General features: G+C 49.3%; 2 protein-coding genes across 2 annotated transcripts; both read right to left on the bottom strand.

Annotated features, from left to right (window-relative positions):
• Window positions 1–758: 758 nt before the first annotated feature.
• Window positions 759–10,214, bottom strand: bnipl (BCL2 interacting protein like). The gene is made up of 10 exons (XM_063487869.1): window positions 9,939–10,214; window positions 7,978–8,058; window positions 7,586–7,629; window positions 7,016–7,258; window positions 6,739–6,933; window positions 6,427–6,529; window positions 6,215–6,346; window positions 4,986–5,072; window positions 3,274–3,372; window positions 759–1,138 (listed from the first exon to the last, which is right to left on the bottom strand). Exons 1-10 carry the CDS (start codon window positions 9,980–9,982, stop codon window positions 1,114–1,116), a joined length of 1,053 nt encoding a protein of 350 aa, XP_063343939.1. The 5' UTR covers window positions 9,983–10,214; the 3' UTR covers window positions 759–1,113.
• A 162-nt stretch (window positions 10,215–10,376) lies between these two features.
• prune (prune exopolyphosphatase) lies at window positions 10,377–16,365 on the bottom strand. Its single transcript, XM_063487868.1, has 9 exons — window positions 15,874–16,365; window positions 14,989–15,096; window positions 14,715–14,917; window positions 14,457–14,641; window positions 12,930–13,088; window positions 12,615–12,706; window positions 12,301–12,459; window positions 12,139–12,229; window positions 10,377–11,976 (listed from the first exon to the last, which is right to left on the bottom strand). The coding sequence occupies exons 1-9, from the start codon at window positions 15,910–15,912 to the stop codon at window positions 11,750–11,752; spliced, it is 1,263 nt and encodes a 420-aa protein (XP_063343938.1). The 5' UTR covers window positions 15,913–16,365; the 3' UTR covers window positions 10,377–11,749.
• Window positions 16,366–16,805: the final 440 nt, after the last annotated feature.

The raw sequence follows: 16,805 nt of genomic DNA, 5'->3' as shown, positions 1-16,805 counted from the left end.
GCATCAATGTGATGTAATCGGCCAACAAATGCGGCCTCAGGAGGATGCAGCCCATGAACTTGGACACTCCTAATGTCATAGTATTTCCAATACTGACACCTTTATGAACGCATCAGTGTGCCACTGTGATTTTTACTTTTCACAATAATGATTTAACACAACACCTTTGAGCTTTTATTTTGAAATTGTGCGTTTTGGAGAGCTGAACATAGAGCACTTGGAGACGAGCACAGGCTGTAAAAAACAGACGTGAGAGTGACCACGGAAGGGTTTGGACGTGTGAGAGAAAAGAAGTAAATCACAGTCACAGCAGGGCGCTCTGACACAGTTCAGTGGGCTGAACTCACATTGGTGTCGATACTGTCGATGTTTGGATCGAGCTGTTCCCTGCAGGCCATTCAGAAAGAAGAATACAGGTCACCTGACAGTCATTTCAGCCAGTAAGCACTCGCGTTTACACTGTGAGGAAAATGAATAATTCTGTGAACTCAAAACTAAAAAGAAAAACTAAATAATCGTCCTGTCCACAGCTGTCAACATTACCTCGTCACGCCTAAGAGCCCGCTGCTGACCCTGAAACAGCGGTGAGGCCGCAAACCATGAGGCAGCGTCACGCGTTTTCAGGTAGACGCGACCTCACGAAACAAACAGGATGCGTCAGGCTGTTTGATCCATGCTTTATTACAGGAAGTGAAACACTGTCAGCAACCAATCACCAACTTTCCGCAGTGAAGCTCCGCTCACGTGTTTCACCTGGACATGAAAACCAAAACAGATTCAATCACCTGGATTACAGAGCCCGATTAGCCCTACCCCCCACACGTCCATAGATCTGAGGCTCAGACAGAAACGTGACGGCGCGATGTGCCGGGTGTCTCGCTCTGACCGCCGTCTTAAATACGCCAATAAATAAACAGTAAGTTAGCATTTGTTCAAGTTTAGAGGAAAGAAGCAGCAGAGTTCCCGTTAGCATGTTCGTCCTCTCTGAGTCCGAACGCCACCAGCACACAGACATACAGCAGTCTGCTCATATGTACACGCCACAGGTCAAAGGTCAGCAGGCTTCCTGACCCTGCGGCCTCCTGGGTCCCTCCGGTGTGACGTGTGAGAGGGTCATCTGTTCAGCTTCTCATCAAACCTGCAGAGAGACAGGAAGTGGATTCATGAACCGCGCCAACATCAGCAGGCCTTAACCTCTCTGTGAGCGTCTTCATCTTCTCGTCCTCACGTCACAGATCACGTGACATTTCTGCAATCGTTTCACAATAAAAGCCTCAATGCAAACTGACGGAGGGCTTTTAATTTGGAAATGATACAGGAAGTATGACTCAGTAAAATAGGAGTTAGTCAAACAGAAGGAATAAGAAAAGGCTGTTATCACCAGCTGTTAAGGTGAATAGCGGTCAAAGGTCAGTATGGGTTAGGTCTAAAACATACAGAAGTAGCAGCTAACTCAGCTGCCACTGTTAGCCTTTTTGTTAGGTGTTATAAGCATTTTCTTGCATGTTGTATTTAATCTGTGTTCAATCGATCATCAAAGTTATATTAGAGCCAGATTAGAGTTACAATGGAGTCCGAGCAGGAGTGGAGTCAGAGTCAGAACGGAGTCAGACTGGAGTCAGAGCAGAGTCAGACTGGAGTCAGAGCGGAGTCAGACTGGAGTCAGAGCGGAGTCAGACTGGAGTCAGAGCGGAGTCAGACTGGAGTCGGAGTCAGACTGGAGTCAGACTGGAGTCAGAGCGGAGTCAGACTGGAGTCAGAGCGGAGTCAGACTGGAGTCAGAGCGGAGTCAGACTGGAGTCGGAGTCAGACTGGAGTCAGACTGGAGTCAGAGCGGAGTCAGAGCGGAGTCAGACTGGAGTCAGAGCGGAGTCAGACTGGAGTCAGAGCGGAGTCAGACTGGAGTCAGAGTCAGACTGGAGTCAGAGCGGAGTCAGACTGGAGTCAGAGCGGAGTCAGACTGGAGTCAGACTGGAGTCAGAGCGGAGTCAGACTGGAGTCAGAGCGGAGTCAGACTGGAGTGAGAGCGGAGTCAGAGCGGAGTCAGACTGGAGTCAGAGCGGAGTCAGACTGGAGTCAGAGCGGAGTCAGACTGGAGTCAGAGCGGAGTCAGAGCGGAGTCAGACTGGAGTCAGAGCGGAGTCAGACTGGAGTCAGAGCGGAGTCAGACTGGAGTCAGAGTCAGACTGGAGTCAGACTGGAGTCAGAGTGGAGTCAGACTGGAGTCAGAGCGGAGTCAGACTGGAGTCAGAGCGGAGTCAGACTGGAGTCAAACTGGAGTCAGAGCGGAGTCAGACTGGAGTCAGAGCGGAGTCAGACTGGAGTCAGACTGGAGTCAGAGCGGAGTCAGAGCGGAGTCAGAGCGGAGTCAGAGCGGAGTCAGACTGGAGTCAGAGCGGAGTCAGACTGGAGTCAGAGCGGAGTCAGACTGGAGTCAGAGCGGAGTCAGACTGGAGTCAGACTGGAGTCAGACTGGAGTCAGACTGGAGTCAGAGCGGAGTCAGACTGGAGTCAGACTGGAGTCAGACTGGAGTCAGAGTCAGACTGGAGTCAGAGCGGAGTCAGACTGGAGTCAGACTGGAGTCAGACTGGAGTCAGAGTCAGACTGGAGTCAGAGCGGAGTCAGAGCGGAGTCAGAGCGGAGTCAGACTGGAGTCAGAGTCAGACTGGAGTCAGAGCGGAGTCAGACTAGAGTCAGAGTCAGACTGGAGTCAGAGCGGAGTCAGAGCGGAGTCAGACTGGAGTCAGAGCGGAGTCAGACTGGAGTCAGAGCGGAGTCAGAGCGGAGTCAGACTGGAGTCAGACTGGAGCCAGAGCGGAGTCAGACTGGAGTCAGAGTCAGACTGGAGTCAGAGCAGAGTCAGACTGGAGTCAGAGCGGAGTCAGACTGGAGTCAGAGCGGAGTCAGACTGGAGTCAGAGCGGAGTCAGACTGGAGTCGGAGTCAGACTGGAGTCAGAGCGGAGTCAGACTGGAGTCAGAGCGGAGTCAGACTGGAGTCAGACTGGAGTCAGAGCGGAGTCAGACTGGAGTCAGAGTCAGACTGGAGTCAGAGCGGAGTCAGAGCGGAGTCAGACTGGAGTCAGAGCGGAGTCAGAGCGGAGTCAGACTGGAGTCAGAGCGGAGTCAGACTGGAGTCAGAGCGGAGTCAGAGCGGAGTCAGACTGGAGTCAGAGTCAGACTGGAGTCAGAGCGGAGTCAGAGTCAGACTGGAGTCAGAGTCAGACTGGAGTCAGAGCGGAGTCAGAGTCAGACTGGAGTCAGAGGGCCTTACTGGCGGATGGCGTCGGGGATCTGCAGCCGGTCTGTGGGGATGAGCTCGGACAGCTGCTGCAGACTCTGAATGAAGCGGATCTTCCTGCTGAACTTATCGCTGTGGAGAACAGGGTCAAAGGTGACAGGTGAGACAGACCAACTACATCAAGCTAACACAACACATCAGGACCTGGGATAGTTTAACCTGTAAGAGTTATCACTGAGATTTATCTGTGTAATGACCAGATCCACCACAGGAGGCCGCTCTAACCGAGGGGGAAGACTTGGGGTCCTGTTCTAAAGCTCAGGTCTGAGCTTTAGAAGAAGGTGTTTCTGCTGCAACATCCAACATCTGCATAACATCAAACACTCTTTAAGACACTGAGACGGCGCCTTGTGCTGACAGATGTTTCCATCAGGCGGTGCTAACAGTTCTGTGAGGTTCTGGTTTCACCAGCGTGCTCCACAGACTCTTGGAAGAATTCTTCAAGATTGAAAGAATTACGAAGATTAGCGATGCGCTAATCGTCGGTGCCAGACATGACAGCCGTTTAATCTAATGCCAGTAAATTATTGGGTCTTAAATGTTATGCAGACATCTGCCACCACATGGCGCATCGTCGTTGGGAAAACCTGCTCATCTCCGTCTATTATTACTTTATTATTACATTAATATAACAGGAGGTTCAGTAAAAACGTCCTTCAAGGAGCTGCTCTTTACTTTCTTACTCTGAGTAACTGTCAGAGCCTGTACGTTTTCACTTAAGTTTAAATCCATACTTGAACTTTTACTGCAGTATTTTTTAACACTAGTATATGTACTTCATATTGATGTGGTCAAAGAACACAGCATCGTGATCCGTAAAGCCCAACAGTGACTCTACTTCCTCCTCAAACTGAGGAGAGCGAGAGCAGAGAAAGGATCGTGGGTGCTTCTCTGCCTTCACTCCAGGACATCTACTGCACCCACCTCACCCAAAAAGCCCTCTGCATCACAAGTGACTCCACCCATCCGTCCATCAGGAAGGAGACTGAAGAGCCTCCGGGCCAGAAGACAGCTTCATCCATCAGGCTGTCAGGATGCTGAACTCTCTCCCTGCTCTGTCGACCCGCCCCAAATACAAAACTCTGAACCATCACCCTTCACTGACTCCCCCACTCCCACTTTCCCACAAACACTCAGACTGTGTTGGACACTGTTGTGTGTATAAGACTTTTATGTTGTTTAGTGTAACACTGACGACTGTGGGAGCCCTGCAGTTTCAAATTCCTGTGTATGATCTGTACATGTGGTTTTGACAATAACTCTGACTTTGACTTCTCTACTTAAACACTGAATGTCTGGACTTTTGCCACCTCTGATCATGAATGTGGTAAATAGTTTAAAATGCCTTTGTTCTTAGTTTTTGACATTTTCCATGACATTGAACTAAACTTCTGAACATTTCTTACTTTTAGACTAGTCTGTTAGTCTAATTTCTTTCCCCCATCCCAAGTAAAGACTCATTAGATTCTGCCCCGTGAACGTTCATACTGTGATTTATCCAGTGAGCTGCACTTTGACTCCATACAGAGGTTTACTGACAGAGGCCCTGCTAGATTTCAGCTTCTTGGTACTTCACTGCCACCTTCTGGTGGTAGGAATGCACTGCAGCCAACCAGGGTCCAGAAAAAACAAATGTACAGTGTGTGTGTGTGTGTGTGTGTGTGTGTGTGTGTGCGTGCGCTGACCTGATAAAAGGTTTGACCAGCGTGATGAGAGCTTTGATGTACCAGGCGGGATGGACGACCAGCAGCCCCTTCAGGTCCTTCTTCAGCCTGCAGAGACATGAGGACAGTGAACCCCCATGGCCCCATTCGCTAAACACACTTCAAAGGCCACCGTGACCGTCAGCTGGTCGCGGTGACACTGTTACATATGACAGACGAGTTAAAGAGCTGCACGGTGCTGCTGTGGTTGTAAGCGATGTCAGCGTGCACAGCTGTGATGAGGAGGAGGAAGAAGATGACCTCCAAAGAGCTGCAAACATGGCTGAATCCCCGACATCATCTCCCGCGTCGAAACTGGTCACAACGCAACAGCAAAGACAACGGATGATTACGTCATGACCACACAGAGCAGCGGTCCAATCAGAGCATCTCTTACACAGCGAGCGTGATCGATCAGATTAAAGACGTCATGACGGAGTCTGACCCGACGTCAGCACCATCACCTGCTGCCGTTGAGCCACAGCCAGCTATTAGCCTTTATTAGCAGAAGGTGACATGGCGAGAGGCGGGGGGTGTTGAACCACTACTGCTGCCATCTTGGATTGCAGAGTTGGTGGGTTGGTTGTTTCCAAACAGGAAGTCTGACTCAAGTGGATGCTCCAAATAGGATCTCGGCATTTCCAACTTCAGATGGAACGCATCATACAAAGCGACTAAATCGAAGCCGCGTCACGGAGCGTGTGAAAATCAGGTCGTGACCCTGACACTGCAAATGGATGAATAGAGGGGTCATTTTTGTTGTGGCTGTGATGGGGGCGGAGCTCTCCGTTGGCGCTCTTGCCTATGGTTAGCGTAACGTGCCTTGTTTTCACCTTAGCTCGTCTCACATTCAGAATATCCCGTCTTCCTCCTCTCACCCACACCGGTCGCGGCTGATGGCCGCCCCTGAGCCTGCTTCTGCTGGAGGTTACTTCCTGTCGCCAAAGTGCCTTCTCATAGGGGGTCACATGATTGTTAGGCTTTCTTTGTACAACATAAAGCGCCCCGAGGCGACTGTTCATGCTATATAAATAAAGCAAAATTGCACGTAGTTGAACTGAAAGATCATCTCGCCGTATGGTCCACAGGTCGGAGCAGACACCGTGAGCAGTTATGAGAAGCTCTACTCGTCTACGGGGTCACAGTTCCTGAAGGAACAGGAAGTAAAGAAGCTCCACCCCTCAGGGCGGTGCTGAGAGGGGATGCTGTACCTCCTGTCGATGGACGTGTAGCACTGGTGAAGCCATTTGATGGAGGGCAGCTTGTTTCTGGGAGCCATGGCGCACAGGTAGACTAGCAGGTAGTTCTCTGAGACCATCAGGTCCAGCGTCCCCACAATGTACCTGCAGGGGAAGACAGGTGATAAAGGAGGTGTGGCTCACACCTGCTAGCATCTGACCACAATTTCTGGGCCCAAACTCACCTGAACAGGTTTTCCATGACATACTCGTAGTTTTCCACTGTGTTCTCCGGCAAGTAACAGGAAGTGAAGAGGATGATGGCGTTCATCCCGTCTCCAAAGTAGCCTGTCAACCAACCACAGGCAGAGCTGTCACGGTGCAACTTCAAATACAACACAGTGTTAGCTCCATGGCACCTGCAGGTGTGTTACAGGTGAGTGTGTGTGGCGCTTGACGTCCTGCAGGTGTAATATCAGTGTATCATCTTATTTGTGTTACAGGTGTTTTTCAGGTGTGTGTATTACAGGTAGTTTGGTGGGTGTGTGACCTCTGACCTCCATGCGACAGGACCTGCAGGTACGGCTCCAGGACGCTCATGTTGACATGACATTCGTGTCCTGAGATGCAGAACCGCCTCCAGCGCCGCCCTCTGCTGTCCACCTGATCCAGCTCCATCAGACCTTCAGACTGCTCCACCGGACTTCTGGCAACACCCACAGCTCCACCTCTGCCCATCCGAGGAAGGTCGTCTGTGAGACAGAGGTCAGAGGTCAGCTGCTTTTCTCTCAGTTACATCTTTTCTCTCACTTCCCATCTGCGTGCACGTCTCACCGTCCCACTCGAGGTCGTGCATGCTGTCCGGCAGTGTTCCTGTCTCGCTGTCCGATGGCGTCTCCAGAGCTTCCAGGTTGATGTCAAGCGACGGTGTGTCATCTGGCGTCCCTGACAGCGCGGCTGCGGAGAAGCTGTTCCGATCGTTCGAGTCACGGCGGTTCAGAGTGAGACTCAGAGACGGTGCCACCAGACGCTTCTTAGCTCCGCCTCCACCCGATAGAGTAAGGCTGGTGACCGGAGCTAAAGAACAGAGGACAGAGTGAACACTGATTGATTTTTGGAAGATTGTTCTCATTGATTTGATGACTGAACGTGCTCCTGTGGCTAGGCAGCATGTCATGGTGTGGGTGGGAGGAATTATCCAACACTGTCTTTATCCTCTCCATCACAACCTTAAGAGAGTCCAGCTACATCCCCACAACATTGCTGGCCTTGCAGATCAGTTCATTGAGTCTGTTAGCATCAGCAACCCTCAATCTGCTCCCCCAGCATGCAACAGTGTAGAGGATAGCACTGGCCACAACAGACTCGTAGCTTTAACTTTAGCTTACAAAAATTGGTTTTCACCTGATTCTCCTGCTGGACTTTCTGTGTCATCCTCTGGAAGTGGTCTGAAGCAGCAAGTCCAGCAACGCCAGCCAGGTAAAACCAGGTAAACATGTGAAACAAAGAGGTGTTAGCAACATCGGCATTGCTCTGTGAGAAGATATTCCTCACACACATTAGCTTTAGTTTGCATTTATTCACAGCTATTAGCTTCTGTTGGCACATGTTAGCATTAGCCTTTATTAAGCTACATTCGCCTCTTACCATATGTTACTATTAGCCTCTGTTATCGTTTATTACTGTTAGGCTCTGTTAGCACAAATTAACATCCTCCATAAGGATCTATTCATCTTTATTAGCCTCTGTTAGCATCTCCTGTGTATCTGTGTGTCAGGTTACAGGTGACCTCTGACCTGGGGAAGCCATCATCCTGCCACTCCTCCCTCAGCTCCATGTCCTGGATGTTGGCGGGGCTTGAGGGCCCTGGAGCAGACCTGGAAGAGCAAAGAAAAACCGAAACTGGGACCCAATTCAGATTCTCTTCTCTGATTGGCTGATTGTTCTTCTGCAGGTATTTTGACATTTTTGGGGGTTTTTTGTGGTTCTGTTATTTAAAGTTAAATAAAGATCATTAAATAAGTTTGACATTCATGACTCACTCACTCACACACACACACACGTTTGTCTGACCACCTGTGACGTTCGTTTGGAGGTTTGTAAACTATTTATAGCTCCAGGGTTTCCGTCCAATCACAGATCTGACCTGTAGGCAGTTAAGCCTCCTGGTGATTAAAATCAGATCAAACCCGTCTGACTGCTCCGACAATCTCACACACACCTGAACAGGTGAACAAGGGAGGGGCTTCATTGTTCCTCTGTTTGCTGTGAAGCTGACACACCTGATCTCCAGCTACAGTAACTGAACAGGTGTGTGCAGTGGGTGGTCCTCTGCAGGTGAGGAGTGTTTTCACTGCGGTACCTTCAGGGTCAGCTCGGAAAAATATCAGAACTCTGATGAGTCTCCACAAAAACAAAGAGGAGAGATGAAGGAGTCTGTAAAGCTTTCTCGGAGTCACTCCTGGTGAGGAACAGCTGTGAATGGATTTGCCCTGAAAGTTCAGATGAAATCCTGGTAAAGATTAAAACTCTTCACAAAGGATCTCAGCCAATCAGAGAGCTCCTCAGGTGAGAACATGTGAGAAGGAGGAGGAGGAGTTTAAGAGGATGAAGACTGTGATGTTTGCAGATCGTATAATCTGCTCAATTATTCGTCTCCAGCCTTAAAGATTCGTAAAGTGTTGGCGGCTGCCCCCTGGTGGTGCGTGCAGATACTGCAGGTGAACTGCATGGGGTGGAGCCAATCATTATTACATCATCACCTTTGATTCTGAGCTCGTCCCAGCAGATGGCACTCTTGGCTCAGGCTGTTGATTTACAGCCAGATTTTCTAAAGAAAAAAGCCAAAATGGTGTGAGCGCAGTCCTCAGGTGTGTTGTTAAGGTGCAGTCCTCAGGTGTGTTATCAGACGCACCTCCGTGGGCAGTAAGGTTAGGCCAGGAACATAAGATGCTTTGTTTCGGCGCGCGTTAGTAAACTACGTGTTGTGAACGTTAAATATTCTCCTCGGCTCTGTGTGCGTTACAACGGCCTCACCTGCGTAAGTGAAGCTGCAGGTGCAGAGTGCGAGGCGTGAAGCTCAGTTCAGTCCGTTTCTTCGTCAGATCAAACACGGTTCAGATTACTGGCAGTTTATTTGGTGATGTTCACTCAGCACCTGCTCCACAGATCAGCTGTTTGCAGGAGCATGATGGGAAATCGCAAAAACTCAACGTGTGACACAAACTAGCGCATGACACGCAGGCGTGACCGGACGCCTCACCTGCAGAGCTTCACGGACTGAGTCAGGAGCTCAGAGAACAGCTGCGCCTGGTTTTCCGAGTGTTTTCAGGGATTCGGGAGGATCAGAGGCCTCCTCTGGTCTTTGACTCTGAACTCAGATCCAGGAAAAGGCGTCAGCTTCCTGTCCGAGGACCAGAACCCAATCAGGACCCGACCAGGAGCCAATCAGAAACTGCAGACTAATCAGTGAAGTCATCAGCAAGGAAGAGATCAGCGATGAAGCTCAGGACCTGGACCGGGAGACCCCATAGCAAGCAGGAAGTCAACTGACATCACTTCCTGCTGATCAAAACAGCCCAGATCATCAGGCAGTGAACATATCACAGAGACCCCTTCACTGACCGTCAGGAAGAATGAGCGTCAGCAGCAGAAGCAGTTTGAATTGAACTTCCTCTTTTTACTGAGCAGGAAATACACGCGCACACACGCACAAATACACACACTCTCACACAGCGTTTGAGCTGTAAATATTTACCTGTCCTCACCGTGTCCATCTGTGTGCTCAGTGGGGGAGCTCATGATGTCACTCTGATGTCACGGCGTGCTCTGACCAGTGTGTAGGACCCGCTGGATGTCTGAGTGTGGTGTCCTCTTTCCTCTCCTTTCCCTCGCTCAGAGGGAGTTCCCACTCTGACTCTATGGGGCTCGCTCGCTCTCTCTCTCTCTGCTTGACAGGTTTGTCTGCATTTCACCGCAGAGCCGCCACCTGATTGGCCACGCTCACCTGCTCCTTGCACACAGGTGAGGTGGCAGATCAGCTTCAGCCTGCTTCATTAAAAATCCACCAATCAGATGCTGAAGCTATTTAAAGCAGGAGGAAGTGCAGAGTGTTCGCAGGGTCCTAGTGCCTGTGAGAGCAGCTTAAATTCAGTTAAATGCTTTAAAATGACTTTTATTTTGGAAGTCAGGAAACATGAAGGACAAATTATAAATATTTAGGAATCAACATAAGAAATCCAGAGAAAGGGGAGAAAATTTTAAAACCATAATTAGAAATAACATTTCCACTTAAAACACCCAAGTTAATAAATCGACTCACTACAATAAATACATCGAGTCCAACGGCGGGAAGGTCTGAAGGAGGGCGAGTGTTTCAGAGAGGAAACCACAAGTCTGAGCAGATGTTCCAGATGTTTACAGAGTTATACCCCAAACTTTATCCTGATGACTTTTTATTTCAATAAAGTCTCACGATGACACATTGTAAATAAAAAACCCAAAAACCTTTCTTCTGCAAACTTCCTGTTGCTACAAGCTTCTTCCCTCTGTTTCACAATAAAAGCCTTTCCCTTCTCAGTGCAATTATTGTGAAACAGGATTTATTCACAGCTGGTTTCCTGACAGTCGGCTGCAGTTCATTTTCTCTTTTTAACACACCCAAAACCAACAATCAGCCTACGGAGGCCCAACAGTGCCAAATCTGTCAGAAATACACATCCTCAGAAATAAAACAAAAAACAAAACAAACAGATTCAAACAAGCATGAAGGTCCGTTATGACTGCACGCCTCACCTGGATGCAACATGTGATCACAACTTAAGTAAAGCTCAGGTACGAGCCAGTGCTGTGTCTGCACACACTGTCAGCAGCAAAGTCTGTGAGAAACAGATAACAGTCGGACATAAAACTGTAAGTTTGCACCAAAGAGCTGAAACGGCACAAGTGTGAGGCCTGAAAACTCTGCAGCAGGTCTGAGAGACAATCAGCCGATCGTCTGCTGCTCAGCCTCACAGGAGGAAACGCTGATGAAGGTCAGAGGAACAGGATGGAGCCACATCGTGGTCGGCGTGTGCGAGGAGCTCCAACACAGAGTCTGCAGCCCCCTGTGAGACACGGCGGAGGCTGTCACGGCTGCAGGTCAGTCTGTGATGTTGCAGATCTTTGATAAATGTTTGAATTCTGAACCATCACATGTGTTTGTATGTTTTAATAAACACACTCATAGAGAATATAAAGAAATGAGGGTGGCTCATGACTTTTGCACAGTGTGCTTTCATCCACGCAGGACTGCAGAGAACTTTATTGTGTCAGACCGAGCCAACAGCACCACCTGATGGCTGGAGGCCTCAGTCACAGCTGCGCCCCTGCAGTGTTTTCTGAGCGCGAGGCGTGCAGCGGGGGCAGACCTTCATGCCTGCTGTTGGCGGTTTTCCAGACTCGGATTCAGGGACTCTTTTGATCATTTTGGATTTTATTAGTGAAACAGGAACACGGATTCATGCTAAAAAAAAAAAAAACATCAAACGTCCTCATCACGGTGCTTCATCGCCGTCTTCTTCCAACAGGTCAGAGGTCAGTCCTGTTGACCATCTGGCTGAACTTCTCCTCCAGGGCCTGGGAGGTGATGCGAGGCAGACCGTTGTCCAGAGGGGAGCCCTCCACCAGGCTGTTCATCGGGGTGGGCGGGACCTGAGACAGCTCCTCCCTGTCTCCCGGGCAACCGTACCCATCCCACGTCGTCAGGAAGTCTTTCACGATGGGGAGGAGCTTCTTCCGAGACGCCAGTGAGTTTCCTGGAGACATAGGGTTATGAAGTCACCATCAGTTTTGAGGCCACGCCTCTGCTCGCACCCCCCCCCAGAGACACACTCTACAGAGCATAGCTAACGAGGCAGCAGAACATCAAGCATCACCTGTGCACACCTGCAAGATGTGTCTGATTACAGGAGTGTTACCTTGGTGATAGGCTGAGATGTGAGAGTGGGGGCTGCTGAGTGGACTCAGGTTGAGGGCGGGGCTTTGGGCTTGTTCCAGGTACTGGCTCACCTGAGGAGGGAGGACACCTGAGCCGTCACGCAGAAGTAACAGCAGACTAAAGAAGGGGGAGGAGAGTGTACCTGTTCCCTGCAGGTGGGGCTGTGGCTGAACACAGCAAGTTCTCTGATTGGCTCTTTGCTCTCAGTGAAGAAGATTGTCATCAGCAGCAGCAAATCATATCCATACTTCTGACAGAAACATGAAAGCTCCGCCTCCAAGTCCTCCCTCTGCAGGAACTCCTGACACACACACACACACACACACACACACACACACACACACAAAACTCAGCAGCTCGTCTCCTCGGGTGTAGTGCGGCTCTGATGCCACCTGGTGGCAGACTGGTGTCACTGCAGCTTATTAGTATGACTGTAGTACAGTGTGCAGTACTGACCTGCAGTGAGATGTAGAGAACAGAAACGGAGAGATTCAAAGTTCCTGAAACAGCTTTCATGTCCTTCAACAACATCTCCTCTGTGTTCAGACCTGCGGACAAAGTACTGCATCAAATACAAAATATTACACTAAATACAGTAAAACTGCAATACTAAAACAATGCTCCATTGAATTCTTTAATAAAAACTATAAAGGAAAAAGTACAAATCTGCGGTGCATCCACACCTGAGGAGTAACAAACACAGGCGAGTCCAGACTTTGTTCCACCTGTGCAGGTGTGTTCTCAGTTATGACTGAGTTCTCAGAAACTGACCTGAGACATCCAACTTGGCTCTGTGCAGCTCCTGGAAGAGAGCGCCCCTCTGTGGCAGAGCAGGGAATCGGTTCTCCAGCGCTGCAGCATACTGACTGTCTTTGGGAGTGACTTTACCTGCAGCAGGTGACATGTCCACGCAGTCCACCACAATGGCAGCTGCAGGCCAACACAGACAACCCACCAATCAGTCAACGGCACACTTCAGACACGAGATTCATTCAACTGAGGTTTATTTATACAGGCAGACCCTGCAATAATACATACAGAGAAAACTCAACAAGCAAGCACTTTGGCGACAGTTCGAAGGAAAAACTCCCTTTTAACAGGAAGAATCCTCCAGCAGAAGGAAGCTCTGCCTCCCATTCTACTTTTAAATACTCTAAGAACAACAAGTAAGCCTGCAGTGTGAGAGCGAAGTGCTCTAATAGGGTGATATGGTACTACAAGGTCATTAAGATAAGACGGGGCCTGATTATTTAAGACCTTGTATGTGAGGAGCAGGATTTTGAATTCTGGATTTAACAGGAAGCCAATGAAGGGAAGCCAATACAGGAGAAATCTGCTCTCTCTTTCTAGTCCCTGTCAGGACTCTTGCTGCAGCATTTTGGATTAACTGAAGGCTTTTCAGGGAGTTTTTAGGACATCCTGATAATAAAGAATTACAGTAGTCCAGCCTGGAAGTAATAAATGCATGAACTAGTTTTTCAGCATCACTCTGAGACAGGATATTTCTAACTTTAGAGATGTTGCACAAATGGAAGAAAGCAGTCTTACATATTTGTTTAATATGTGCGTTGAAGGACATGTCCTGGTCAAAAATGACTCCAAGGTTCCTCACAGCATTACTGGAGGCCAAGGTAATGCCATCCAGAGTAAGAATCTGGTTAGATACCATATTTCTAAGATTTTCAGGGCCGAGTACAATAACCTCAGTTTGATCTGAATTAAGAAGCAGAAAGTTAGCGGTCATCCAGGTCTTTATGTCTTTAAGACATTCCTGCAGTTTAACTCATTGGTGTGTGTTACCTGGCTTCATGGATAGATAGAGCTGCGTGTCATCAGCATAGCAGTGTAAATGTATGCTATGTCTTCTAATGATGCTGCCTAAGGGAAGCATGTATAATGTAAACAGAATTGGTCCTAGCACTGAACCCTGTGGAACTCCATAATTAACCTCAGTGTGTGAAGAGGACTCTCCATTTACATGCACAAATTGGAGTCTATTAGATAGATATGATACAAACCACTGCAGTGCAGTACCTGTAATACCTACAGCGTGCTCTAATCGCTCTAATAGGATATTATGGTCGACAGTATGGAACGCTGCACTGAGGTCTAGCAGGACAAGCACAGAGATGAGTCCACTGTCAGAGGCCATAAGAAGATCATTTGTAACCTTCACTAAAGCTGTTTCTGTGCTGTGATGAGCTCTGAAACCTGACTGAAACTCTTCAAATAAAACATTCATGTATTCAATAAACTTCAAACTCTCAGTAACGCCAGGTGTGTCTGGCAGGTGTATACCGTAAAGCAGGTGAGCAAGCTGCAGGTCCAGGATCTCTGGAGCTTTTTGAATGATGCGCTCTGTCACCAAGGTAGCACAGGATCCCACTGTTTCCACAGTAACAGGACAGGTGGGGGAGGGGTCCCTCTCTAGCTGGTGGTGGTCGATCACCTCTGCAACCGCCTCCTCTAGGTCGCTGTCTGAACTGCAGCAAAGACAGGATGTTAAGACAGGTGTGATCACCACTCAGGTGTGAAAGGTCATCTGTGAGGTGTTACCTGGGCAGCACGTTGTGGTCGACCAACGTGAGCCGCAGGCGGCCGGCCCGCTGCAGCGCTCGCAGGTCCAGCTGGTCCCTGAAGACGAGGAGGTCCAGAGACAGAGCGGCACGGCGCAGCAGGAAGACGCTGTCCGAGCGCAGCCGCAGCTCCGATTGACGGGTGTTCAGCAGCGGCAGAATGAGCATCTCGCCGGGTGCAGTCTGACAGCGAGAGAGACTTCAGGTAACCAAGTTCATTACCTGTACTGGCAGCTGATTGGACTGTGGCTTACCTTAGACAGGAAGTAGGCATAGGCCAGGGCAGATACCATGGAGTCAATGTCACAAGCTTCATTTCCTAGGACAACGTGGAACCCTGGGCCGACCTGGTCCGAGCTCAACTGGGGAACAAAGAACAGAGCTCCTAACATACCGATAAAACCCGGCACCACCAGAATCCCCTGAAAGCATCTGGTATAACCTGAAACCACCAAAAATCATTTGAAACCACCTGGGACTACTATCCCTAAACGCAGACATATTTAACGTCCACAGTCTTGTAACGTCTGCTCAGAGACTGCAGGACACCTGTGGGTTAATGCTGGCTTTAACATGGAGAGGCTTCTTGTTTCTGCTGTAGTAAAAACATTTACTGTTAAACTGCAGTAATGTGTTGAAATGGCCCCGCCCCTCCCTGTGCCTGGGTCTGCTGTAGGTTTCTTCCTGTTAAAAGGGTGTTTTTCCTCTCCTCTGTCGCCAAAGCGCTTGCTCATAGAGGGTCACATGATTGTTGAGGTTTCCTCCATTTTCTTTGTATTATTGTGGCGTCTTTACCTTACAGTACATCAGTGTATTAATAAAACTGCATTCAATTTGGACGAGAACAGGTGAGTTATAGAAACATGCCCCTCCTTACTGCTGCCTCTGCTGGACACCGGAAGAACTGCAGCAGTGGTGATCCTGACCTCAGGTGTGTCTCACCTGACCTCACGGCTGACTGTCTCACTCACACCCACAGCTGCGTTTCCGGTCGTTGACGTGTGCAGCTCCGCAGACTCGTGCAATCTATCTATTAGTGCTCGGACCTTGTCACATGATGTAAACAGTGCCAGTCATTCTGCAGCAGCGCGAGCTAACAGGCTAACCCGTGTGTGTGTGTGTGTGTGTGTGTGTGTTACCTTCACGGCCCGCTGGCAGCTCGTCAGAAACTCCTCCATCTGCTCCGTTAGCTGTTAGCTGCTAACAAACGGTCGGCTGTCTGTGACTCGCAGCTTTCAGCTGATAAATGTACGCGAGACAGAAACGTGCGGTGGGCGTGGCTCGTCAGGACCCGTGTACGGATCGCCTTTCAACCAAAACACTAAAACTTCGCGTCCCGTTTGCAGGGACCACGTGACCAGTTTCTTACTGATGATTACGTGAGCAGTCTCAGTGTGATGTAATCTGATTACTTTTGCCTTGTAATAGGCCTTTTTTCTTAACTAGGTGTGTCCAGAAATCATGGTAACAGTCTCAGTGACCCTCACCTGCAGCAGGTGTTTGTGACGTATTTGATGTATGAAGCTAGAATTTCACAGTAATCGTGATGAAGGTTCAAACTGTGGAGGCGTGGGGCAGAGCGTGCGCTGAAGCTCGTTGGTCCCTGTGCTGGGAAATCTACGGCCCGCGGCCCTGAAGCGGGCCAGGAAGCATCCGATGATGCTTCCTGTATTTCCACCTACAGCGATGAAACCAACGCATCATCGGCTGCCGTCCTTCATCTGCGTCTTTAACCAATCGCAGCATGATGGTTCATTCAGGAAGTGAAAGAGTGAACCCGAAGTGCGAGGTCTCCACAGAAAAGTGTTAGAAACCCCGATTATTTCAAACCTGTGTGACATCCACTTTACTCTGTCTTCTAATTATTCCGCTTCCTGTTTCTTCCACCACTCCATGCCTCCAGCAATGATGACGCGCTCTCCTGCCGGAGCCTCAGCCTCAGCATCGTCCTACGGACGCTTCATGAAACAAACACGTCCCCATAAAAGTCATCGATTGTGTTATTTACGTAAACAGAAATGGTAAAATGGTAAATGGCCTGTATTTGTATAGCGCTTTTACTAGTCCCTAA

The sequence above is a fragment of the Pelmatolapia mariae genome, linkage group LG10_11, assembly GCF_036321145.2.
Source record: "Pelmatolapia mariae isolate MD_Pm_ZW linkage group LG10_11, Pm_UMD_F_2, whole genome shotgun sequence".
NCBI lineage: Eukaryota > Metazoa > Chordata > Actinopteri > Cichliformes > Cichlidae > Pelmatolapia > Pelmatolapia mariae.
Note: the sequence above shows the minus strand (reverse complement) of the source record. Positions and strands in the feature narration are given on the sequence as shown.